The 27756-nt window shown below is 41.7% G+C and overlaps 2 protein-coding genes across 6 annotated transcripts in view; one reads left to right on the forward strand and one right to left on the reverse strand.

Annotated features, from left to right (window-relative positions):
• On the reverse strand, positions 1-27652 carry slc38a5b (solute carrier family 38 member 5b). 5 transcript variants are annotated; one of them, XM_028582509.1, is made up of 17 exons: positions 27342-27652; positions 27106-27158; positions 19889-20020; positions 19221-19290; positions 18898-19013; positions 17545-17618; positions 16727-16819; positions 15114-15195; positions 14063-14145; positions 11784-11842; positions 11229-11345; positions 8989-9068; positions 7557-7657; positions 7304-7428; positions 4969-5113; positions 2538-2641; positions 1-498 (listed from the first exon to the last, which is right to left on the reverse strand). In XM_028582509.1, exons 3-17 carry the CDS (start codon positions 19951-19953, stop codon positions 394-396), a joined length of 1419 nt encoding a protein of 472 aa, XP_028438310.1. In that variant the 5' UTR covers positions 19954-20020; positions 27106-27158; positions 27342-27652; the 3' UTR covers positions 1-393. The 5 variants fall into 5 exon arrangements, with proteins under 5 accessions (XP_028438310.1, XP_028438309.1, XP_028438311.1 ...); XM_028582508.1 differs by lacking the exon at positions 27106-27158; XM_028582510.1 differs by lacking the exons at positions 27106-27158; positions 27342-27652 and adding an exon at positions 27195-27330.
• The window catches only part of LOC114558476 (solute carrier family 2, facilitated glucose transporter member 1), a 31337-nt gene continuing 21052 nt past the window's right edge, over positions 17472-27756 (forward strand). Inside the window, exon 1 of the mRNA XM_028582507.1 lies at positions 17472-17642. The gene's annotated coding sequence lies outside the window, so the exon portion shown is untranslated. The remainder of the gene's footprint in view (positions 17643-27756) is intronic.

A 27756-nucleotide genomic window follows, 5' to 3' on the forward strand; every position in this document is an offset into this window, starting at 1 on the left:
TTAAGATGGTCTGTCACTTTTCATTTATTTGGGTAAGTAATCCTGGGTCTGAAAACATTTGAGAAACACTGTAAATCTGCACCACATTTAGCTTCTGTTAGGGCAAATATCTTTTAAAGGTTGAGGGGGCTGCAATGGTCAACGTGTCCGTCAGCTCTTCATGTGAGAACGGAGGAACAACACCACCTGTGATGGATCCTGGTGGTGCTGGGTGGGTGACGGGACAAGTCGGGGCTCCTCTCATCGCTCTGGAGGAAGGGATTGTCCCCTATGATTAATAAAAACACTCCCGCCAAAAAGCCCCGAGCCTTCCAGCAGAAAGGTTGCTTCCCCCAATGTGGAGGAGCGGAGGATGGATGGGTGCAGCGGTGGGCTTGGGGGGGCGACAACACTTTAATGGCCGCCGAGATTTCGGCTTTCTCCGGTCATCCAGTCAATCCCGATGAACGTCAGGCTCATGGACATGAAAATGAAACCCAGCGCTGTGAAACACGCAGCCTGCAACACCACCCAAAAAAGAAGATATGTCAGTGTAGAATCACTTAGTTCCATACTTAAAGGGCAACTTTGGGTTTTTCTCATGTTTTTTTTGTCTAAGTGAATGATGGGAACAACAATCTTTAACCCTTGTGTTGTCCTCCCGGTTCAAAACAAAAATCCACACTTTTTCTGACTTTTTTTTCAAAACGTTTGGCACTTTTTTTTCAATATTTTTCTGACTTTTTTTACATTTAGCACTTCTTTTCACAACCATGTCCTGTATAACTCTACTGTACAACCACTAACACCAATGTATTACCATCAGTTTAACACATGATCAATAAACCTCATGGATAGGAAATGATAGCTTATTCTCAAGTTAAAAAATCCAATCCAATCCACTTTATTTATATAGCACGATTTTAACAAACACAAGGTTTCCAAAGTTCTGCACAAAAGATAAAACAAAGTAAATAGATAACACAATAAAAGCAGAGGTACCCACTATAAAATAAATGCAATAAAAAACGATTTAAGCAAACATATGCATGATTTTGACTTATATTAAAGGAAGGATAATCACAGAAGGGTCGACATCCAGTCGGGATACTGTTTTGAAAAAATTCAAATGCTAAAAATGTAATAAAACGCCCAAAATTCAATGAAAGTGGAGATCCGATCTTTTTTTTGTACTTGCAAAGCCGTTGTTTGGAATCATTTGTGTTATTTTTGGGTAATTAAAATTGGGTAGTTAAAAAGAAACCCATATTTCTGATATAGACATTTTGAAAACGGGTCAAATTTGACCCGAAGACAGGCAGCGACGAAACAAGCTACAGTGTAATCACATGGGACAATTTCCTTCCACTAAAAGTTCTGTTTTTGGCAGCTGACAGGCTCGGATTATTATTCTAAGTGTCTAACAACATTATGGAGGGGATCCCTACAGAGATAAACCTTTTTCGTTAAAGAGTAAGATCTTTTTTGTTTAACATTAGACATTCCCAAGATTGCTATCGCCAAACTCCACCAGACTCTATGTAAATAAACAGTGATGTTATCATCGTAAAACACACTTCATTCAAAGTCGACAGAAACAAAATAATATTATTAGCATCTGAGAAGCCCCGTGGTGACAAGCAGAGAGTAACAACGGTGCTTTTCGGGTGCTGCACTAATCACTCCGCCCAAGTAGCAGAAGTAGCAGTGCTTCGCCTTCTGAGAATATAGTTCCCAGTTTATATACGGTAAGAAGATGGCTGTGTGTCATGTGACCTTGTTATCTGTACATGCTGTGACTACACAAATCTCAACATGTAAATAGGAACATGTTGGCGTTATTTTGTCACTTATTTGGAGCAGTAGGCTAGACGGAGTCGGTTACCTCCAGGATCTGTGCTAAGCTAGGCTAGATGGAGCCGGTTACCTCCAGGATCTGTGCTAAGCTAGGCTAGCGGTGGGTGTGTCAGACAGAGTCACGACACGCACGGAGATGAGAAGGGTATGTATGGACTTATCTAACTCCGGGGGGTATGGTGAATAAGTCCCAATAAGTCGGCGTGTTCCTTTAATATGCAACTTAACGGTCCCGTAAGGCTTGCATCATGTGGACGGGCGGCAGAAACTATGCACTGTAGCTTTAATACTGGACAAATTTCAAAGATTTTTGTTCACATTAGTCACTTAGACCAGCCTGGAAATCCAGACCAAATCCAAAAGATTAAGGGTCTGGCAATGATTAATGAAAATGGCCCAAGTCGAGGGGCGACACCAAGCATGCATTTGAAAATCTCCCTGCACGCAATTGGATAACAGTACGACCAATCACAACAATACACGGGGAGACGTATCCAGGGGCGTACCCATAGGGCATAGTTAATGAGCATCATTACTGAATGCCAGAGTGACTTGCTGGGCGAATTCAAATTGTGCTCTTGTGATAACACTTGATTTCCAGTGTACACTTAGACAGAAATGCATGGGAAAAAAGGGTCCAGGCTGAAAAAACACCAGTTTCCTTTAACTGTGTTGTTTGTCAGGGAGAGGTGTGAACCTACCTGGATCTTTGGTCTGGAGGTCATGGGCTCCTGGTCGGTGGGGACGATGCGAATGTAGAACAGTCCAGGGAGGATGAAGATCAGACTGGGAGCAGTGGTTGCCCCTAGACGCAGGGGAGGCACAATAAATCATTTCATTGTAAAAACAGAATTTATCTCAGAGAAAGCTGTTGGTTGTAACGAATAAGACCACAGAATGAAATCCACTACTGTGGCCATCTGTGTGCTGCATTTATCGAATAGAGAGGCGAAGTCCCTCCCCTTCCGGTAGACCTCATGGGACCTTTATTCGGAAAAAAATGTGAACGGGGAGAGGCAAATTATTTTTTGGATCCCGTTTGAATTGAGCCATGGATTGCAAATATGATGTTCGTCAATTTAAAAATATATCCGAAGAAAGTCTCAGTTAGCCGTAGGTTTGTCATATGACCACTTAGTTTAGTGTGAAACCGCTCAGTGGACTACAACTCCCAATGGACTACATCTCCCGTCTCACACAATCTACCTCACCTAGCTTGATGCTCTACTTGCTCACTAGCTAGCTAGCTTAGCTCTCTTCCACAACACATGTAACGTTATCTCACCTGCTGTGTTTTATCCAGTGAAATGTTTTCAGCAGAGAAGCAAAAGAACAAGTAAGGTCCTCTGCTTATTTGAGTAATGTTACATCCTGTACACAGACATCGTAGTTTCAGCGAGACGTCATCCATGAGACATTGAAGTGTGAAGTCTTTCTAATTGCGTATTATACTTGAACAGTTTAACAATAAACTGAGACTTTCTTGACTTGCGAAATTATCGATTAAACTGACGAACATCATATGTGTAATCCGTGGTTCAATTCAAACCGGACCAAAATATTATTATCTCTCCATTGACTCCAGTTCATATTTTTTCGAATAATAGATCCCATGGAGCGGAAGTAGAAGGACGTGACTTTGGCTCTCTATATATGTATGGCTTTTTATTCACAGTGAGACTACGTCACTTTTATTTAAAGAAATAGCACAACCCGAAGCTTACAAATGAAGAGTTGACCTCATCAGCAATAACATTCACCCTTGCTCAAGTCAGTACACTCGGGGTTTTGCTCCCGTGGCCTTACTTAGTCTAAGTTATTGGAGCTATTAATAAGGTTCTGTTTGCAAACTGTAGATAGTCATTGCTGTGTGACTAGTCTGGATCAACAGAAGTATATTTCCAGTATGATTGCCGGATGTCCCTCATCTTCCTCTCTCTGTGTGTTGCCTTTCTCAAAATCCGTTCCTTCAAGAAACAACAACAAACTTCAAGCTAGCGAGCTACACGCTGAAAATGTCAAGTTTTGAAGAAAATTTGGACGGTGCAACAAGGCAGGCCTGCTTGGTTTTTTTGGGGAATGATTGTAAAGATTTACTAAGAATATGTTGAGGTAATTTCCTCTCTAACTGGAACGTTTTGGGACCGAATGGTGGGATTGCTGTGGACGAAGTACACGCAGAGATACACTGGTAAGAGCCAATGAGGTTTAACCATGTATCAGCTAATTTAAATAGCTCACGTTACTGTGTTGTGTCAGCAGTAAACTTCATTTAATATCGTATGTGGAGTTTTCTTTTGCGTCCGGAGCTTCGCATCGCCCAAGACGATTGTGATTGGTTTTAAGAAATGCAAACAACCCAGAGTGTTTTTTTGCTCTACTCTGTATCCAAAACTACTCAGTGCTTGTATGCGACCTAACAGAAGTCAAAGTTCATATTTTTTTGATTCTTTTTTGGGGCTTTTCTGTCTTTATTTGACAGGACAGCTAGGTGAGAAAGGGGAGAGAGAGAGAGAGGGGGAAGACATGCAGGAAATCATCACAGGACGAATTTGGACCCTGGACATTTGCATCGAGGCATAAACCTCTAAAGTATATGTGTGCCCGCTCCACCCACTGAGCCAACCCAGCTACTTCACTAGATCTTTCTTTCTTTTTACAAACAGCCCTTTTCATTCAGGCTTTCGTCAAGCTTCCAAGTGAGGTGTATTGTCATCCTATTTTATCTGATCATTCTATAATTTGTATTTAGGCCATATCTGAACTATCTATATGTAGCTAGAAGTGATGAACTTTTAGAAGACACCTCTCTGGAAACCTATCTGGAAAGTCTTATCAATGGGGCCCCCAAGATGTTGAAAAGAAGGCCAGTTGGCTTGTAGCCATTGGTCAATTATTGATCCCTCCTAAGTTATGAAGAATAGATATACCATGTTCAAACAAAGAAAGTTAGAGGATCACTGGAGAATCTGGGAAAACGGTCCTCTCCGAGCTCTGCAGGGCTTGCAAATTGATGCTGAATTCCTTTGATGTAAATAAACCTTTATAATCAAGAAACAGTGTCGGCGGATTCCTCTCCACATAGCATTACAGCATCGCTACCAAATACACTACACAAGTCTAATGTCCCACCTGTAATGCCGAAGATGTCTCTGATGTTTGGAACGAGGATGACCAGCAGGTTGACAACAAACAGCAGACACAAGGCGATGGCGATGTGACGCAGCCAGTGGAAGGCTTTCCCTGGAAACAGCAGCTGCAGGAGGGCCCGCCGGATCTGACAGAAATACAGACGTAAGGACACATAATGCTGCTCAGTTTTCAGAGTCAATGTGACATACTACACGTAAATGCAGAAGAACTGTGTGTTAAAAATCATCGACTATTCAAGCGGCAATTTCCGTGTCTGAAAAGTGAAGCCGACGCTGAAGCAGTGAACTATGAAAGCGATATCTAAATAGATATGGTATTTAAAAATGCGGTTTCCATTATCAGATTCCATACTGCATTTAGATTTGTTAAAATGCTGTCGAGCACAAGGGCTGCATTCATCCACCTGGAGGCCCAGGGTAAAAATAAACAGTAGGCCGCTATTAACATCTCACCTAAGTGGCAACTTCCAGGTCTGAGAAGTGAAGCCCATGCTGAAGCTCCTTAAAGCTGCATTCTCTCTAACTTCCAGCAGGGAGGAGACTCCTTAAAGCTGCATTCTCTCTAACTTCCAGCAAGGGGGAGACTCCTTAAAGCTGCATTCTCTCTAACTTCCAGCAGGGGGGAGACTCCTTAAAGCTGCATTCTCTCTAACTTCCAGCAAGGGGGAGACTCCTTAAAGCTGCATTCTCTCTAACTTCCAGCAGGGGGGAGACTCCTTAAAGCTGCATTCTCTCTAACTTCCAGCAGGGGGGAGACTCCTTAAAGCTGCATTCTCTCTAACTTCCAGCAGGGGAGACTCCTTAAAGCTGCATTCTCTCTAACTTCCAGCAGGGGAGACTCCTTAAAGCTGCATTCTCTCTAAGTTCCAGCAGGGGAGACTCCTTGAAGCTGCATTCTCTGTAACTTCCAGCAAGGGGGAGACTCCTTAAAGCTGCATTCTCTCTAAGTTCCAGCAGGGGGAGACTCCTTAAAGCTGCATTCTCTCTAAGTTCCAGCAAGGGGAGACTCCTTAAAGCTGCATTCTCTCTAAGTTCCAGCAGGGGGGAGACTCCTTGAAGCTGCATTCTCTGTAACTTCCAGCAAGGGGGAGACTCCTTAAAGCTGCATTCTCTCTAACTTCCAGCAGGGGGAGACTCCTTAAAGCTGCATTCTCTCTAACTTCCAGCAGGGGGGAGACTCCTTGAAGCTGCATTCTCTCTAACTTCCAGCAGGGGGGAGACTCCTTGAAGCTGCATTCTCTCTAACTTCCAGCAAGGGGAGACTCCTTAAAGCTGCATTCTCTCTAACTTCCAGCAGGGGAGACTCCTTAAAGCTGCATTCTCTCTAACTTCCAGCAAGGGGGAGACTCCTTAAAGCTGCATTCTCTCTAACTTCCAGAAGGGGGGAGACTCCTTAAAGCTGCATTCTCTCTAACTTCCAGCAGGGGGGAGACTCCTTAAAGCTGCATTCTCTCTAACTTCCAGAAGGGGGAGACTCCTTAAAGCTGCATTCTCTCTAACTTCCAGAAGGGGGAGACTCCACCAGCTCCAAAAAGAAGTCTATTTCTATAGAAGTCTATGAGAAAATGAGCCTACTTCTCTCTTGATTTATTACCTCAGTAAACATTTTCATAATGACTTTATGGTCTCAGTCTCTAGTTCCAAGTCTTCTTCAACACAGCATGATGTTCATTTAGTAAATGATGCTCCCATTTATTTTAAAACCGACGATAAAGCAGGGGACGCTTTAGGACCCGTCAGTCAGGACAGAGGCTTAGCGATGCTAACCATGCTAACACTGGGGACATTAAAATAGACCTGACCTTGTTTCTGGGTGTTGTCCGTGTTTTCATCTTATACTTTGACTCTCTCACTGTGTGTTTTTTTATTTTAGTAAAGTTAACTGGAACATTTTGGTCACCTAGAAATTCAGCTTTCTGCCAACCAAGCTAACTAGCTACCGCTAGCGTTAGCTGGTAACTTGAGGGAAGGTCTGCAGATTTTCTGTTCTGTCGTACATGCAGATGAATGGCGGCAGTACCCCGTAAATCTCCGCTGGAGGACTCGCTTCAGAAGGGTACACCGCTCTATCTTGGCCGCCTCATCCTCCCCAGTTCCACCCTCTCTACAATAATTGTCACATGCAGTTGCAAAAAATCAAGATGGCGACGGCTAAATCGCCAAACTCGAGGCTTCTTAACGGCAGTCCATAAACCAATGGGTGCATGATGGATGCTACGTCCACTATTTTTTACAATTTATGGTTGGTACTGGACACTTATTTACTGAATCATTCCCACTTTACGAGTGTGTGTGTGTGTGAGACATGTTCTTACAGGAAACAAGACCACGGGTACAGTCAGAGTGACGGCCACCAGGACAGCCAGGCGAACACACAGGATCAGAGTGTCCAGGGGGTCCACCTTACTGTAGGTATGGAGCAGCTCTGCCTCAGTGTTCCCTACACACACACACACACACACACACACACACACACACACACACACACACACACACACAGATATAACCTGTGACGCGTCACTATCATTAGATAGAGTTATGCAGCGGACTCAAAGACGTTGCGCTCACCGTAGAAGGTCAGATAGCCGAATGTGGCGGTGAGGAAGTACATGGTGAACATGCCCAGGATGGAAACGTTCCCAATATTCTGCATTCTTCTCTTGGTTGGGCTTTAGGAGGAAAAGATAGCAGATGTTTTTTTTTTTTTTAGCAATACAGTACACTAGGGCTGCACGATATGAGGAACATTTGTAATCTGTTGAATTTAAAACAAATCCTTTTCAATTTGTTCAATAAAACGTTCTTTTATTGAACAAATTGAACATTGAATTAAATATAAAAGGCAGCACTACAAAAAGAATGACAGTTACATTTTAAAGTGCAGTTTTCTACTGATACTTTCTATCAACTAACAACTAAAAAAAGTGTTTTTCGCGATATGTTTATCGCGCCAGTTGATATCGCGATGACGTTAAAAAAACGATATAATGTGCAGCCCTGCAGTACTAAAGAAAATAGCTATTGCTAAAGTTTAGTTTCAGAATATTTTTAGAGACATTTGGACAGGCTGTAATCAGGTTATACATTTTAATAATACTACATACTACATGCTGGACTATCAACCTGTCCTCTGCCCATTCTCTATATCCTGAACTTTTGCGCAGCCCTCAACATTTTTGCACATCCTATCATATACATACATACATACATATACATATATATATATATATATATATATATATACACACACACACATATACACATATATATATATATATATATATATATTTATATATATGTATATATATATGGGAATTTGGGACACTAAACTTCATGTATACCTATATTTATATATAGATATTCCTAAAGCTGTACTTTCATATGGCTCATTGTAGTTTTGCTTATCTAAAGCTAATGTACTTGCACTTACTACTTGTTGTCTGGAGTTTGCACCTTCAGGGTTGAAAGCACTTTTTTGGAAGTTGCTTTGGATAAAAGCGTCAGCTAAATGACATGTAATGTAATGTAATGTAATAATAATTGTGTCTAATTGTTCTCTGCGTGAAAATACAGATGTGATTTCTTGTGATTTTGACTTTTGACAATGTCTTTTACGTAGCTTTGAACGTGTATGGTTTTAACAAGGTTAACAAGATGTAAATGATTCCTAAAAGAAAAAAACACATCCCGATGTTTTGAATATGCAGAAAGTTTTGAGCAATACAGGAGAATAATTAAATTAGATTCCATATCAATATCAATATAAATTTAGATTAAATTGAATTCACCACAATGCAGGAAATGAACCGTTTGACGCTCCAAATATTCTGGGGCTCGCTCATAATGTTTGCCCCCCCATGACTGTATGTATCAAAGACAACCTGAACACCCTCCTGCACTGCCTGTTCTTCCAGTGCACTGATTGTTCGCGATCAATCAATAACTAAATCCCATCACATGTGTACTGTATGTGAAGAGTGTAAGAATGTGTACATCTTACTTGCTCAGTTCAGTGTAGATGGGAAGCACTTCGGGGTGACACACAAAAGCAAATGCCAGGATGGGGATGGTATACGCCGTCTGCAAATCAAGTAACAGAGTGAACTGAATGGTTTCCAGGAAGCTCGTAAACTCCACGTGTCCAGCTATGTGTAATATGATGCACCCACAAATAGTTCCTGACCATACATGTGTTCAGAGCGCACCGCGGCCCTCTGAACAGACTAGAGCTGCACAGATTCATCCAGGAGTTGTCGACTGTTAAATTAATCTGCAACTATTTTGATAATCGGTTTGAGTCCGTTTTTATTGAGAAAAACAGTAAAACGTCTCTGATGTCAGCTTGTTAAAGGGGTGATAGAATGCAAAAAAGATTTTACCTTATCATAGTTGAATAACGACTCCAAATCCCATTGACAGCTCTTTCCTCTGTAAATCTCACAATTTGAAACTGCCTCTGAAAACGGGCGAATCTCAACAAAGCTAAAAGTTGACGTCAACTCCTCAACTCCTAGTCTTTGTCACTCCCCAACATTTACACAGGCTACACCACTGACCTGAGTCAGCGCGCAGCTCATCTAAATATGCATGAGCATACCATATTTGGAAGAAAAGCTGCCGTTCCAAATAGAGCCATTACAAAGGGATGCGTATAGGGCGGCTGTGGCTCAGTGGTAGAGCGGTTGCCTGCCAATGTCGAAGTGTCCTTGGGCAAGACACTGAACCCCGAGTTGCCCCCGATGCTGCGCATCGGAGTGTAAATGTGTGTGAATGTTTACCTGATGAGCAGGTGGCACCTTGTACGGCAGCCTCGGCCACAGTGTATGAATGTGTGTGAATGGTGAATGGTTTCTGTACCATGTTAAAGCGCTATATAAGAACAGTCCATTTACACAAAAAAATAGCACCTAAGACATTTTCGGCACAACCAATGTTACATACCTTAAGGAACAGTGTGAAATACCCTATATAATCATTCTATCACTCCTTTAAATGTGAATATTTTCTAGTTTCTTTACTTCTCTGCGACAGTAAACTGAATATCTTTGAGTGCCTGGGTCCGTTGGGTTTGCTTGGGGGAAAAAAAACGAGCAATCGGGGCTGCAACTAACGATTATTTTCTTTGTTGATTAATCATAATTTTCTCAAATAATTGTTAATATGCATGATAGCGTATTATGGGCATTATAGGAAGAAAATACAGAGCCAGGTGAGGGGGGGTAATATTCAGAGATAAAGATTAAAGTTATTATTTATGAGAAAGAAAATCAAAGATTCTTTGACATCTGAGTCACAGATTTACAAGATAAAAGGAACCACATCGCTTCACTTTGCAAAGGTTGGAAATGAAAATCTTTGAGTTGTGGACAAATCAAGACATTTGAGGACGTCATCTTGGGCTTTCCAGTTATAAGCGGTATTTGGGTTATTGGTGTAATTGTTAAAGACTGGTTTAAATTTGAAATTATATTGAAAATCGAAAAATAATCGACGGATTCATCGAAAATGAAAATACTCGTTAGTATTAGAACAGATCGTTAACGTTCAAATCATTAATGAACAGTTCAGATGCACGAGTGTGTCTGTGTGTGTCTGTCTGTGTGTGTGTGTGTGTGTGCGTTTGTGTGTGTCAGTGTGTGTGTGTGTGTGTGTGAGTGTGTGTGTAGGGTGTGTGTGTGTGTGTGAGTGTGTCAGTGTGTGTGCGTGTGAGTGTTTGTGTGTGTTTGTGTCTGTGTGTGTGTGTCTGTGTGTGTGTCTGTCTGTGTGTGTGTTTGTGTCTGTCTGTCTGTGTGTGTGTGTGTGTGTGTGTGTGTGTGTGTGAGTGTGTGTGTCAGTGTGTGAGTGTGAGTGTGTGTGTGTGTGCGTGTGAGTGTTTGTGTGTTGAGTGTTTGTGTGTTTGTGTCTGTGTGTGTGTGTCTCTGTGTGTGTGTGTGTCTGTCTGTCTGTGTGTGTGTGTCTGTCTGTCTGTCTGTCTGTGTGTGTGTGTGTTTGTGTCTGTCTGCGTGTGTTTGTGTGTGTGTGTGTGTGTCTATGTATGTGTTTATGTGTCTGTGTGTGTGTTTATGTGTGTGTGTCTGTCTGTCTGTCTATCTGTGTGTGTGTGTGTGTCTATGTGTTTATGTGTCTGTGTGTGTGTCTGTGTGTGTGTCTGTGTGTGTGTGTGTGTGTGTGTGTATGTGTGTATGTGTTTATGTGTCTGTGTGTGTGTGTGTGTGTGTGTGTGTGTGTATGTGTGTGTACCTCTTGGTTGATGGTGAGGTATTTGACAGTGCATGTGTCCTCTGAGACGTCTGTGGTCACAGAGAAGTTGCCAAACACTTCCAGAGGGCAAGCAATGTTGAATCTCTTGTAGATGACCTGATGGGACAGAGGAAGAGAGTTGGACTTGGAACCCCGACAAACTTCGAACTTCGAGATAGCGAGCTACACCCTGAAAATGTCAAGTTTTGAATAAAATTTGGATGGTGCAACAAGTCAGGCCTGCTTGGTTCTTTCTGGGAATGATTATAAAGATTTACAAAGAATATGTTTAGGGCATTTCCTCTCTAACTGGGAGGTTTTGGGACCGATTGGTGGGATTGCTGTGGACGAAGTCCACACGGAGATACACTGGTAAGAGCCAATGAGGTTTAACCATGTATCCAGCTAATTTAAATATCTCACGTTACTGTATTGTGTCAACAGTTAACTTCATTTAATATTGTATTGTGGCATTTTATTTTGCAGGGTGCAAATGTTCCACCAAATGCGAGACTTGACATTAAAGTAATACACTGTGACTTCCCCCAGACTCACCGCCGAGAGGAAGAAGACCATGCAGGAGAGAGAGAAGCCGCTGGTGTAACCAAGATACCCTGCAGAACGCAAGATGACAGCATTCAGACACACATGAAGAAGTAAACATACTGTAGGTAAGTGTTATTGTGTTATTGATGTTATGAAAGTGCTGTTTGAATTTCCTTTGGCTTCTCTGAATCATATTATTGTCTCCTATATGGCTTTTTGAAAGTTGTATTAAATTCACCATATAATAAGGAAACACAGAATTTAAATCTATAGTGCGTAGTTTCTGTCGCCCCCTCCATGAGGAATTCTAAGTAATGACAACAAAACTGTCGGCGCGTCCACATGATACAAGCCTTCCGTGAATACGTACCACCCACCTCCCTCCCCCCTCCTCCACACAGTTGCTAGGAGCCAAGGAGGACACGGAGGATTAAAAAGACATGATGGACTCTTGAGAAGAGGTAATCATCTTATACCTATGTTATTCTACGTATTTGGGATTATTTTTCCGTACCCTTTCTTCGCACATTAACTCCTTCCACATTTTTCAACATAGAAACTTCATTCAAACATCAAAACGTTCAGCACCATTAGGACATTCCTGCTTCTATACAAAATTTCCATAACTTTCATAATTTCTGAAATATTCAATGTTTTCGGGGGAAATTTTCTCGATTCAAGTGAATGGGACGAAATTTTCAAAATTTGACACAAATTCATACATTTTCAACTGCTATCTACTCGTTCATACATTCACCGAGCAAGATGACATCATGACTTTGTGTAAACATACACGCCACTTTCTGTACGCATTTTGAGCTATAGTATATCTACGCTGTATACAGTGGACACAGTCTCCAACGTCACAGCGTAAACATACACGCCACTTTCTAAAGCCACGTGGCGTGTTATCGCGAGGCTACGTGTTATCGCGAGGCTACGTGTTATCGCAAGGCTACGTGTTATCGCAAGGCTACGGTCGGGTTTAGGAAACGTCTCACGCGGGTTTGGATTAGGAAAAGACGAACGTGGTTGGGTTTACGAAAACAACGTGCAAAGGCAACTACACACGCGGTCCATTCACGCGCAGTCACAAAGTAATGTAAGTCAGTGGAAGCCAAACAACTTGGATAAACACGCTAAAAAGCGATTGTGCGTCTTCATAACACACCGGTAATGGGCATACAAATTGGCGTGTCATACGTACGCTACTTCATGAGATCAGTCTGCACCAAGAAACACCATTCAATCTTTAAAATGCTACCACCTCTTTCATACATTCAGGGTAGCGTCAGCCTTTCAACATACAGCATTCATACCGCAATTTCTATCTCTTTAATGTCCTCTTTGTTTCCAAAGCTGAACGCTGCTGTTTCCTCTTCCTTTCTCAGCGGTGACGCATCACTCCACCTGCTGCACGCGAAAAGTCGCCAGACGACACCGTTTAATAAACACAGCCATTCTGAGAAATACAGAGGGAGAGAGGGCACCCAGATAGCTCAGTTGGTAGAGCGGGTGCCCATGTAGAGAGTATTACTCCTCGACGCAGCGGGCCCGGGTTCGACTCCGACCTGTGGCATCTGCAGCTGTCCTGTCAATAAAAAGGCCTAAAATGCCCAAAATCAACTCATTTGGCAACGGCTTGAATGTAACGCACGTTGATTAATATAAAACAGTGGCGCACTATAGCTTTAAGTTCTTCCAAAAGAGTGTGTATTTGTAAAGGAGTGTCAAACTCAACTTCTTTAAGGGCCGCATTGGAAAATGAGAACCACATCAAGGGCCAGACATGTACACTTTATTGACATTGAATGTTTTTTTTTATATATATATTTGACTATATTATTGCATGTCTCATATAGCCTTCTTCACATACAATTTGGTCCACATAAAGTCCTAAAAACGTCAGCAAAAACCGTTCCTTAGTCATCATAGAATTTAGCAAAAGCAATGCATTCTGATTGCATTTTCAAAAGTAGGCCTGAATAGGCAAACGCGTTGGTTTTGCGGAAACTTGTCAGTCTCAAAGTTGGCAAATCTGCCAAATTCTGCTTAGAGTGACGTGTGATTGCAGTTTGCAAGGATTTTCTCGTCTTTTTGGTTTGGCGCACAATAAGGTGGGCCAAAAGTTATTGTGAAGCTAAATTGATTTGCCGGCCGGATCAAAGTTTAGCAAGGGGCCCGGATTTGGCCCACGGGCCTTGAGTTTGACACACGCGTGTGCTGTCAGCAGTGTTCCTCCAAGGAGTTGTTGAGTAGTACGGTAACGTGGAGGTGAAGCGACTTACCCAGGTGTTTCATCAGAGCCAGGGGCAGGATGATGCCCAGAGTCACGATGATGATGAGGTAGTTTCCATTCATGAACCAGTCGCTAGGTGCAGAAGACACACACACAGACACACACACACAAACACAGACACACACACACACACACACACAAACACAGACACACACACACACAGACACACACACACACACACACACAAACACAAACACAGACGCACACATGCACAAACACATACACACACAACAACAGACACATACACACACACACAAAAACAAACACACGCGCATACACACATACGCACAGACACACACACACACACACACACACACACACATGCAGACACATACACACACACATGCACACACACACACTCACAGACGCACGCACACACACACAGATAAACTCACACACACACACACACAGACACACACAAAAACAGACACAGACACGCACATACACACAAACACATAAACACACACACACACACGCACAGACAGACACACACACACACATATATACACACATACACACACACGCGCACACACACGAAAACAGACACACACACAAACACACACAGACACACACACGTGTAAGCAAATGTTTCTCATTAATGATGCACATTGCTGTTATGATGGAGGATTTGCTGAGCAGGAAGGAGAGAAGAAACTGATCTGCTCGTGTGTGAAGTGAAAGCGTGCGGGCAGATCATATATGGCATGAGCACTATGTCCCCAAAACGCCATAATACTATTTCACCTTGTAATATTTTTATTTGTAATCTTCTGCATGTGTGTGTGCTGCTGCGTGCGTCCCTGTGTGTGTAACAAGCATAGTGTGTGTGCGCTGTGCACGAGCCTAGGAGCATTTTACTTATTTGCTGTTAAAATAACAATGAAATGCTGCGTTAGTGACTTTAGACCAGGTTTTTGTTGGTCAATGGCGCGATCACTTCCCACTGCCTCAAGATAGCAATACTGAAACGAGCAATAACAGTGGTGCCGTGCGCCGCTTTGTTTGTGTATTGTTGATTCCTAGTTGGTAGCAGTACTCACTCAGAGCTGGATGTCTGGCCCAGAAAGGCTTGGATGACCAGCGGTAACTCCGATTTGACTATGAACAGGTAGCTGGACATGGCTGCAGGGGAGGAAAACATAGACAGCCTGAAGAAAGAGTGGTTATTAAGTTTCCATGGCCAACACAAAACAGTGATGTTCTGGCACATTTGCTTCCCTTGGCAAGATGTATTATTACAACCTATAGTCATATGACATAAACCTCTCCGTTACCAGAGGTGGAAAGTAAGGATTTACAATTACGTTCCTGTAATTGAGTCCCCGTTTTGTGCACTTCTACTTTTTAACGTAGTTTTGAAAATCTGTAATTTTACTTTTACGTAGCCTAAGTATGTTTTTTTTTTTTTAAGTATTGTACTTAGCTACATTTGAAATGACATCCGTCAAAGGGTGTAATTTTGGATTGAGAAGTGGGTGGGACACAATATCCTGCATTTCTACATACATTTCTACAGACTATGGTGATACAACATTCAGGAAATAATGAAGGTGATCATAATGATAAAGTCTGCCAGAAAGAATAGTACTAAACTATGTATAAGAAAAAAATGTCTTCTTCTTCTCTGTTCTTTATAGTTTAATAACGGGGCGATAGCCAAGACTTGAGAGAACCATTTTATAGAGTCAAAAATGTTAACAATTTAATAGTAATTTCCATGTCCCCAGTGGAAATTACAATCCCAGTGGATAGTCCGTTAAACAAAAGTAGGCTGAATAAAAAAGGGCTATATGTTGTTTTGCGCCATCGCTTTGGCAAAGTATCACCGCGATACGGCATTGTGCCCTTATCAAAATCGCAAAAAAAGACTGCAATTTAATTAAATAAGTATAAATTAGAAATTACGTGCGCCTGGGTAGCTCACCTGGTAGAGCGCCATTTTTTTCAGCGGCGCGCGACAAAGCGGAAACAGGAAGCCTGGACGAGTTCGAGGGCAAGTCTCTGTTGTAAACTTACCGGGTTAAGATGAGTTCTTTTAGCGTGAATGAAAGGCTCGATCCGACCAAGTAGGTCATTGAATCGTATTTGAAGTATTCAAAGTGCTTTGACGTCAATGCTGCTGCTGCCAGTTCTGCCGTTGTTTACCTTTTTCTTCTTCTTCTAGTCTCATAGAAACAGCAAAAGTCGGTAGCCTTTCCTCGTTAGCGCCACCGCTGTTCAGGAGAAGACTGCAACTCGTGTCGCCACCACCGCGCGCGGGTAAAAATAGTTACGGCGCTCCCGTAAGATCACACTGTTGCGCGACAGGTCGGGAACGGCGAGTATAATGAACGTTTAAAGAGGCTTAGTCCTCCACGCAGCAGCCGCGGGTTCAAATCCCACCTGCGGCCCTTTGTTGCATGTCATTCCCCCTCTCTCTCCCATTTCAAGTCTACGTTGTCCTGTTGGAAATCCCTCCCCGGATCCCGCTGTTTAAAAGTAACTTTTACTCTGAGTCAATTTTAAATGAGCTTGAGTAGATTTTTATACCAGTAATTTGACTTGTACTTAAGTAAAAGTTCCTCAAAGTAACAGTACTTTTACTGCAGTAGAATATTTTTTTTACTGCCGTCCACCTCTGCTCATAACCATATTTAATAAACCGGTGTCTTACCTCCGATGTTATGTAGCGTGATGACGATAGCTGCTACAATCTTCCCTGGATGACCAAAAGCTCTCATGCCGAGCTGCTCGTAGGCACGAATACCTGAAGAATAACAAGGAACCGAGGCATCAAAATGCAGAAATTCTGACACCTGTATATAAATACTCTCAAACTGAATCTTTTTTTTTTTTTTTTTACAGAACCTAACTCATCTTCCCCCCAAAACATATCATCGTAAACAACTGTCAATGAATTGCCTGAAGAGACTAGCCTAGAAATCTAGACGCAGCCTAGCGGCAGCAAATTTAATTTCCAGCCAGGGGGGCGTCTAGCAACTCTCCGTTGACTTGCGAGCTGGAAAAACCAAACTCTGGTCAGGCCAATCACATCGTGTATAGAGTTGGTGGGCGGGGCTTATGGCTGCTGCTGCTGCTGGGAACAGAGGTCTTCTGGAAGACTTGGAGTTCAGCTTTTCTTTGAGAAATGAACAAAGAACGGCACTGAAGTCATTCTTAAAAAGGAAGATGTGTTCGGAGTTTTGCCGACCGGATACGGCAAAAGTTTAATCCATCAACTAGCTTCGCTACCTTCTTCGTTGCTCTGATTGGTTGTAGCGCTATCCTATTACGTGCAGAGGGAATTTGAAAGACAACCGTTTATCCCGCCCCTCGGATTGAGCCCTGCCAATGGTGAGTTCCCAGACCCAACATCTGGATGTGGGTCTGGCTTGTCAGGCTATGAAGAGACTGAGAATGGCCTTTTGGAAGGTTGAAGCTCTGAGACTGATAGGTTTCTGACAGTATTTTCCACATTCGATGAAGCCTCACCCACAACCCCAGCACTGCGGAGCAGCAGATGGACGGAGTAACAGGACAGAGCGGCGATACATGTCAGCAGGATCCTGTAAAACACAAACGGGCACATCGTAAGTAATGGCTTTAATGTCACTCCTTACATGTTGATTAGTTTAGTCAAAACCAAGGTGTCTGCAAGGGAGTAGGTTTGGGGGGGACACATTATAACTGGGGGGTCTTTCTAGACTGGGTGAACCTGCAGCTCAGACTGGAAACCTGTACAGTTACAAATTTGCGGGGACCAATCACAAAGTGGCTTATCCACCTGGCGCGCTATTGGCGGGTTTAACATGATGACGATAGAGAAGCGACCAAGCAGCTTTTTGCCGGCCACCGAAGTGCAGCAAGCCGTTGATGCCGCCCAGATCGTTGCTCTGATTGGTTGAAGGACTATCCAACTGCGTACAGAGTCATTTAAACTATGCCCGTTGACCACGCCTCTTGTGCAGTAGAATATACAGAGCAGGTCTGGTGATAGCCAGGCTAGGATCTTTCCCTATAAAAATAAAAAATAAAAATCTTTCCATTCCTGCATTCTGGGGAATTTGTTTGCATCAATTTAGGGTGTAAAGGTCTTTATTTATGTAGAGGAAATTATTTCTCTCCTGAATTATACAAAACTTTCCTCATTGTCAAAACATTACATGTGTCTTGGGATCTTTTTATTTTTGGAATCATGTAAAGCACACGTGTCAAACTCAAGGCCCGCGGGCCAAATCCGGCCCCTCGCAAGTTTTGATCCGGCCCGCTTATCAATTTAAGTTCACAGTAGATTTTGACCCGCCTAGTTGTGCGCAGAAACCAAAACGACGGGACGCTCTTTTTAAACCGTAATTATGTGACCCTCAAAGCAGAATTTGGCAGATTTGCCGACTTTGAGACGGAAGCAGAGAGTTATCGTATTTAGGCTGTTAAATTAAAAAAATTGTAATCATAGTTTTGCTTGATTTGCAAAACTCTCTGATGGCTAAAGGACTTATTTTAGGGCTTTATGTCGACATAACTGTAAGTGAGAAAGCTATATGAGACATGCAGTAATACAGTCAAATATGTATGACTTTGATTAAATAAAAGCATGTTCATAAACTCTACATGTCTGGCCCCTGATGTGATTCTCATTTCCAAGTGTGGCCCTTAGTGAAGTTGAGTTTGACACTCCTGATGTAGAGAATGAGACCAGAAGCTATGCATCCCGTACAGCATCTGCACCTCTGTCTGTTTGTCTACAGTTTGTCGTTTTCAGAAAACCACTAAAGTTCAGAACGTGTGTGTGGCTGTGCATGTGACGTTCAGGTGTACCAAAGCGTGTATATTTCTGGAGCTTACAGGAAAAGGACGATGCCAGTGTTGGACATGGCGTAGGACAGACCCAGAATGCCGCTGCCCATGATGGCATTGCTCAGGTTGAAGACAGACATCCCAAAGGAGGTTTTACCCTCAAACTGGAAAAAACACAAGACTATTAACGTCATGGTTGGATACAGATTACATTTTACATATAGTGTGTATAGTGTTGAAAACAATCTGTATCCAGGTTGAAAAAACTTAATTGCCATTCTTTTTGGAAATTGTTTTGGATAAATGTGTCAGCTAAATAATAAATGTTCATTGTTCATTGTGCTGTGAATGAACATGTGGAGCATCCTCACGTCTGTGAACTGAGGTCTCTTTGATCCATCGCTCTTGTGTGGCAGGAACATTTCCTCCTCTGCTGGGATTCTGCAATATCCAGACACAAAAAACTAAACTTTAACCCTCTGACGCACCGGCGAGTCCAAGCGATGTTTGACAACACTCTTACTCAAAAAGTGAAAGTACAAAATGTCATTTTAGACATTTATTTACTATGTTAGTCATATATTACGCTACTTTACAAGACTTTTGTAAACTCATTTCAAGCAACAAAACAATTAGAGTGTAGGTATGTTTTCACAAGAGATTTGAGATATTTTCGTAGTATATATATATATATATATATATATATATATATATATATATAGTGAGTTTTGGCATCCCTGCACATTTTGATAGGAAACACACAGTATCAGGTTCAATAAAAATACCCTTAAAAGGAGAATTCAAGAAGATATCTAAAATTGCTCCTCAGAGGTTTAAATAGTATGAACGTATTTGATTTACCAAGAATTCCTGTAGTGAGTCAGTAAATGTAGTAAATGTAGTAGTCAGTAAACACATAGACACACATATAACATAGTATAATACAAACATATAGTATAGGCACACATATAATGTGTAATATAAACATAATATAGGCACACATACAACATAGTGTAAAATAAACACATAGGAAACATACCCTCCCTCCGCAGGCACAGTATCATCATGGTGATGATTACCAATTGATAGCTTCTGCAGTTCCATACTTTTAACAGGGACATAGGCTGACTTATTCCGTCAGATAGAGAGAGAAGTTTTTGAAAGGTGAAATCTGAAAAAAAAGAAACAAAACACAAGCAGCTTTATACCAATTTATGTAGAATATCTGCATAAGTAACCAGTGGAAGTTTCTTTAGATATAAGACACCAGGACATCGATATGGCTTTCTTTCTGTCAATCTCTCTTTTTATTCTAGTCACGGATGCAAAAGAGATGATCTCCTAAAATGCTCGCCTACTGTCAGGCCACACTCACATACTCTGCTTCTGACTGGCTAGTAGTCCTTACCTAGGTGCTGTCAGGGCACGCCCTCATACTCTGCTTCTGACTGGCTAGTAGTCCTTACCTAGGTGCTGTCAGGGCACGCCCTCATACTCTGCTTCTGACTGGCTAGTAGTCCTTACCTAGGTACTGTCAGGGCCCTCATACTCTGCTTCTGACTGGCTAGTAGTCCTTACCTAGGTGCTGTCAGGGCACGCCCTCATACTCTGCTTCTGACTGGCTAGTAGTCCTTACCTAGGTGCTGTCAGGGCACGCTCTCATACTCTGCTCCTGACTGGCTAGTAGTCCTTACCTAGGTACTGTCAGGGCCCTCATGCTCTGCTTCTGACTGGCTAGTAGTCCTTACCTAGGTGCTGTCAGGGCACGCTCTCATACTCTGCTCCTGACTGGCTAGTAGTCCTTACCTAGGTACTGTCAGGGCCCTCATACTCTGCTTCTGACTGGCTAGTAGTCCTTACCTAGGTGCTGTCAGGGCACGCCCTCATACTCTGCTTCTGACTGGCTAGTAGTCCTTACCTAGGTGCTGTCAGGGCACGCCCTCATACTCTGCTTCTGACTGGCTAGTAGTCCTTACCTAGGTACTGTCAGGGCCCTCATACTCTGCTTCTGACTGGCTAGTAGTCCTTACCTAGGTGCTGTCAGGGCACGCCCTCATACTCTGCTTCTGACTGGCTAGTAGTCCTTACCTAGGTGCTGTCAGGGCACGCCCTCATACTCTGCTCCTGACTGGCTAGTAGTCCTTACCTAGGTACTGTCAGGGCCCTCATGCTCTGCTTCTGACTGGCTAGTAGTCCTTACCTAGGTGCTGTCAGGGCACGCCCTCATACTCTGCTTCTGACTGGCTAGTAGTCTTTACCTAGGTGCTGTCAGGGCCCTCATACTCTGCTTCTGACTGGCTAGTAGTCCTTACCTAGGTACTGAGCATGTGCGACTCCCAACAAAGATGGAACAGAAGTGAGATGTCTCCCTCTGTAGCTAAAACAGAGAGCTCAACACACAGGGTGAAAAGAGGAGCTGCAGCAATGTGCAGTACAACAAAACTATGGTGTTTTTTTGAAAATTAAACCACGTAAACCTATTCTGATATAACCTCTAAATACACTTATGAACCTGAAAATGAGCATAATATGAGCACTTTAAAGATTGTTCAAGAAGTGTTCAGTAACCAGATAGATTTTGTGCAATTTTAACAAGAGATGAATGCAAATAAAAACCTGTTACACATTTAATAATTTGATGTTGATTGAATAACACTGACCTCAAAATGTAAACCGGTTACAACTGCTGTAGCTTTAACTGCAATATTAGATGTGTGTCATGTAGGCCTGTAGCTATTACAGTTAAAAATATTGTAATACAAATACTTGGGGGGGGGGGGTGACTGCTAGTGGTTATTTTTAGCCCCGCTAGCTAGCAGCATGGCCATAGGGATGGCAAGGTTGTTTGTTCCATAGACTGTATATATGTCGTTTTTTAACTCTTCTGAGTGGAGTTTTAACAGCAGGTAAGCGCAGACCTTCGGGTACTGGATGCCGTTCGTCAGCATGTACAGCAGAACACAGAGCTGGTTGAAAAACGGCAGACTTTCTCTTAAGTTACCAGCTAATGCTAGCGATAGCCAAAACATGGACAACACCCAATAACCAGTTGAGGTCTATTTTAATGTCCCCAGTGTTAGCATGGTTAGCATCGCTAAGCCTCTGTCCTGACTGACAGGTCCCAAAGCGTCCCCTGCTTTATCGCCTGTTTTAAAATAAATGGGAGCATCATTTACTAAATGAACAATCATGCTGTGTTGAAGAAGACTTGGAACTAGAGACTGAGACCATAAAATGAAAATGTTTACTGAGGTAATAAATCAAGAGAGAAGTAGGCTCATTTTCTCATAGACTTCTATAGAAACAGACTTCTTTTTGGAGCCGGTGGAGTCAAGAAGTTAGAGAGAATGCAGCTTTAAGGAGCTTCAGCTTTGGCTTCACTTCTCAGGCCTGGAAGTTGCCACTTAGGTGAGATGTCGTAGCGGCTTACTGTTTATTTTTACCCTGGGCCTCCAGGTGGATGAATCTGATTATGGAAACTGCATTTTTAAATTCCATTTAGTTCTACCTTTCATAGTCTCGCATTGCCGGACCTACCTCCACAGCGCTGCGGAGGAAGGTCTGGTTTGTCCACACAGCATTCTTGAATGGGAGAAAAACGTGCTCTGGTTTATTTGCATTTCTTTAAACCGATCACAATCATCTTGGGCGGCGCTAAGCGCCACATGGAGTAACAGTACCTCTGCTAAATAGTCTCAGGAAGGAACTTGTTTTGGTGGAACATTAGTACGTTCAAACCATAGTCCTCATAAATCCACCAGAGTTTAGAAAGCCAACACAAAGAAAAAGGGATTTGTAACGGACATTCGGACGAAAATGAGTGAAATCCGGTGGAATTTCCGTCGGCAATGGAGCAATCCCGGAAGTGGACCATCGTGGATATTTACTATAGCTTTCAAAACTCTTTTACAAAAGTTATATAACATAAAGTAAATAGTATAAATGACTAGCTTAATATTTTGCTCTTATCTAATAAAAACAACAAGTGGCCAACACAACCAGAGTTGTAATACATTAGATTGTAATATTTAAGTGTCAAAATTCAAAAGGGCCACATTGGGAAATGAGAATCACATCCAGAGCCAGACGTGAAGTTCATTAACATGCTTTCATTTTTATCAGAAAAGTAAAATAAGTTTGACTGTGTTATTGAATGTCTCCTATAGTCTTCTTACTAACAGCACTAAAAAACAAGTCAGGAATATTTTTCCTCAGCCGTCATAGAAAAAAGTGCCCGAAATGTCAGAAAAAGTGACAAAAACTTCAGGAAAAGAGGGACGGATTTGGCCTGCGGGTCTTGACTTTGACACGTGCATTAGAATTAAGTTTGTGGTTGTGGGCCACAATATTTTCTAAACCTCAGCGAAAAGCAACGTGGCTCTACAGATAAGAAGCTGGACGGCTGCAGTTGTGGATATGTCCTCCCTGTAGGCCTCGGGAGCGACAGACAGTGATAACAGCTGAGAATGACCTCTCTGCTCAAACATTACTGGGCTGGTTCTGCAGACATTGACATTTCTAGTCGTCACTTGGACGCACGCTACTTGTGTTTATATTGAGAGACATTTTCACTTCATTCCCCTTGAACTTCATTGGCATTACTAAATACATTCACGTTTTTACAGAAAGGAAATCAAAGACATACTTGAGTTTACCCTAATGTTGTCCTCGGGTCAAATTTGGACCCATTTTCAATGTTTTTTTTAAATCTGACAATATGGGATGTCAAAATAAGCGCAAAAATGTAAAAAAAAACTGTCAAAAAATGTAGAAAATGCACCAAAAAAAGTGGCTAAAACATAGTGCGATTGTGTGCATTATAGTGGCTGTTTTTTCTTGGGTGCATTTATGTGTGTGCACACATCCAGAGCAGCAGAAAGGGCATTGCTTTATTTTTTAATATACAAATATAACATAGAAAAAATAAATTGTATAAAGTGAGCTGTATGAGCATATCAATGTTAAGTAAAAAGACTGTAAGTTGTATTGCAGTTTTAATGCACGCTCAATATAAACAGAAAAGTAACATGAACGATGAACTACTACAACTACTATTTCTAGTCATAGATCCATTATCTTTATTGTGACTATTATCGCCACTGTTCATCACACCCCCAACCGGCACCGTCAGACACCACCTACAAAGAGTCTGGGTCTGTCCCAGGTTTCTCCCCAAAATGAGTTTTTCCTTGAATGCTTGCTCTTGGGGGAAATTACTGGAATAGTTGGGTCTTTGTAAATTATAGAGTGCGGTCTAGACCTACTCTATCTGTAAAGTGTCTTGAGATAACTCTATAACTCTAATACTATAAATAAAATTGAATTGAAATTGAAGTGAATTCCCGTCGACGATACAACTTTTGGTTTTCCTGGGTCAAAATTCATAATTAAAACTTTTTCCACCATTTTTGTCACATTTTTTTCAGCGATTATGTCGCTTATTTTTATGCTTTTTTGATGCTTTTGTCTGTGATGTTTTCGAAGCTTTTTTAGACATTTTTTCAACATTCTTTTACGATTTCTTTTCAATGCTATAAAATGTAATAAATCTCTCAGATTTTATGAAAGTAGTGAACCGATCATTTATTTTACTTGTGAATAGCGCTGTATGGAACCATCCACGTTATTTTTTCCTTTGACAATTTGGTTGAAAGAAACCCAAAAATTCTCATATAGTAGCTTTTAAAAAAATGAGTCAAATTTGAGCCGAGGACAACAGGAAGGTTAAACGAAGGGGAGAGGAGTTTGTGTCACGTTGAAAACATCACTTTCACTCAGGAAACAGTTGTAGGACAATTAGATACGAAATAGTATTCAAGCTCTACAGGGGGATTCTTTCCCTTGGCAACTATCATGTTGTTACCAATTGATGTACAGATTTTAAGGCATTTAAAAAAAACTCAAATATCTTGAAAAATATTGCACATAGCTGCCGTAAATTAGAAACAAAACCTCCCCGCCCCCATGTTTGGGCTCATCCCCGAATGTTTACGGAAAGGCTAACTACATTTTAGGTCTTTTAATGGGTTTAATGGCTCTAATGTTAACCCTTGTGTTGTCTTCTTGTTGTCCCTAGCTTAATGTTTTAGCTGCTGTGTTTTTTTTCCAACGTTTTGGTCACTTATTTCAAAATTTATATCACTTTATCTGACATTTTGTCGTTTTTTTTCCAATATTTTGTCACTTTTTCAATGTTTTTTTTTTTTTGATCAAGGTCTCTTTTATTTTCAAACATAACAAACAAAAGATATACAATTCACACATGAAATAGTCAAGCCTAGTTCCTGTCCATACAAACAACTCAAACAACTCCCCAGTGCCCCCCACCCACAGGTACTGGACCCCCAGTAAATTTCCATGCATCCCGACATACTCAAATATGAGTCTGCAGAGTCATGCATATATAATTCAAATATCTAAGTAAATAAAAGAAAAAGATATCATCAATAAATAATAATAAAAAATACTTTTTTGGCCGTTTTTTTTTTTATGTTTTGGATGCTTTGGACGTTTTCTTCCGGTGTCCCAACGTTTTGTCCTATTTTTTATTTATTTTTATATTTTTCGGCCCTTATTTTGACATCACACATTTTTTATCATAAAAAACTGAGGGGTTAAATAAAATGTATTCAAAAGTTGGAATGGATTTATTTTTTTACGTTGACACCGGGGCATTGATTTAATCTTTCCTGGAAACAGGCCGTGGCTGGTGTGTGGAGGTGACCTTTTTATTTAAAGTTTGATACTCCTGCTGACCGTCCTGTCCAGTGGTTCTTTTAACCAGCTTTTAATATCTGTGTCCTCCTTTTTGTTTGGATGAATGATGCATTTGATGTATCAGATGTTTGAATCTGCTTTTTATATTTTGTGAATCTGTATAAGCATGTAGGACAATGTCCCGTGCGCCTGTTCACCTGATACTGTACGACTTCTTGTGATGCAGGTACACCCCACCCATCCTGTGCACCAATCAGGTTCAAGAGATTCTTTGCCAATGCTTTTGGGCTAAAGACGCATGTAAACACAAATGATCTCAGACTCTGTACTGTAGCACGTGCTTTAGGTCATTGGGAATCAAAATCTTCAAGCATCATTTATGCAACAAAAACCAAGCCAAATACTGCACGCAAATTATTTTAACTTTACACCATATGAGGGTTTAACCAAATCTCTCCAGAATAAAAAAAATCAAACAGCTGGTGTAACACCCTAAAGACACCCAAACTTAAATGATTATACTGAACTGAACTGATGCTATTCGTTGAGAAAACCTAAAGGAATAGTTTGACATTTTGGGAGTTCCCTTGCGTTTCTTTTTAAGAGTCAGATGTTCAGATGGATTCTAACCTCATGTCTGTGTTAGTATAGCTTACATGCTCGCAATGCTTTTCTGACATGATTCATAGTCTTTTGAGCCGTCTGTATAAGCTTACAGAAAGAAAATGCAAGCCCTTAACCCAGACGTTACAGTTTACACAGACACAGATTCCTCCAGGACACATATAGAGTTGTGTCCACACAGTGAGGTAAGAAGGAACGGAAAGTGTACAATGTGTGCCTGAATGAGGCCCTGCCCTATTTTTCAAGCATGGAATGAGTAGATTTGCAGCTTACATAATACTGTTACCTTTACATGTGTTTAAAAAAAAAGTGCAGCACATTAAAGTCTACTCTTCTACAGTATGACGTCAACCATCTCCATGTTTACCTCAACAGCAGCAATGATTTTTGTATTGTATTTGTATTTTGTATGTATTTTTCCTGAGTTCTTTTACATGTATGTGTAGTAGGCCGAGTTGGCATACAGCTGTCACTTCATGAGAGCATTAAATCACTTGTATAATATAGAAAAGCAACGCACACCAAGGGCTGTCGTGAGGTGGTCAACAGTTGTTGAGTTGAAGAAGGCCTGAGAGCCAAACAGTTATCAGAATATATAGAGAAATGCATATGGAGTCAGAGGTTTTAAGCATTAAATCCAGTTCAATTCAGTTTTTCTTCACTTATGTCATAACCCCACAACAAATCTGAATATCCTATGCATCAAAACTCGCCGTTGACCATTTAAAATGTAAATTCTTAGAAAGGAAAATGTGATGAAATGGGCCAAAAATAGTAACGATAACAGACATAGTCTAAACCAAGCAACCTCACTGTGGCGCAAAAGATCTTTTTGAACGTCACCAAAGTCAACAAATCATTGTTAATCCATCTGGAAACACTTCAAATGAACTTATTTATAGAGCGTTAACTAACTTTGAGTAGGAAGCCACTGTAATTGTTCCACATCTGGAGCACAGCTGCATAACCTGAGTGAAAAAACGAGACAAATGAGCCTGACAAACCTTTCCAAATCAAAGCCTCTTGTAACAAAGCTCAGCGCTTCTGCTGCGGGGTCTTCACCCTTTTCCTGAGCAGACCATTCCTCAAAAAGCCAAACCACGTGGCAGCAAAGTAAGCTCCAACTCAGCCAGAAGAATGGAGTGACTTACCGGTATATCTCCAGAAAACAGACCCGCCTGGCTTTCTGAAGCAGAGGTGTGTGGGGAGTGGGGGGACGGGGGGGCCTGTGTGTTGAAGTTCCTGGAATCAGAGGGATAGTTTGGGGGCTGAGAGGATACCAACACTGGCCTGTTTCTGGAGCTCACAGAGATTGCCTCGGGGAGAGATTGGGGAGAGGGCAGTGAGTTGGGAGGGCTGCTTGCTGAAAATGACGGTTTCAAGTTTCTTGTGATGTCACGTGTAGAGACACTCCTCTTCCTTTCCAAAAAAAAAAAGAAAACAAGGCAACTGTGGCTTTGTCTCAGGGGCTCTGGTGATGGATTGCTCTGTGGGGAATTCACTCGCCGCCTATGGCCTGCTCATACTGCACACGCTGGGCCTATTGAATTGTTTCCATGTTTCAAC

The sequence above is a fragment of the Perca flavescens genome, chromosome 7 (assembly GCF_004354835.1).
Source record: "Perca flavescens isolate YP-PL-M2 chromosome 7, PFLA_1.0, whole genome shotgun sequence".
Taxonomy (NCBI): domain Eukaryota; kingdom Metazoa; phylum Chordata; class Actinopteri; order Perciformes; family Percidae; genus Perca; species Perca flavescens.

What these genes read in the sequence shown, in the direction of transcription:
- slc38a5b (XM_028582508.1), bottom strand. Translation starts at nt 19,953, where the DNA reads ATGGAACTGCAGAAGCTATCAATTGGTAATCATCACCATGATGATACT. An exon ending in ACTGGCATCGTCCTTTTCCT is followed by an intron (nt 17,619 to 18,897) that starts GTAAGCTCCAGA and finishes TGTGTTTTACAG; the next exon opens with GATCCTGCTGACATGTATCG. An exon ending in CCGCAGTGCTGGGGTTGTGG is followed by an intron (nt 16,820 to 17,544) that starts GTGAGGCTTCAT and finishes GTTATTCTTCAG; the next exon opens with GTATTCGTGCCTACGAGCAG.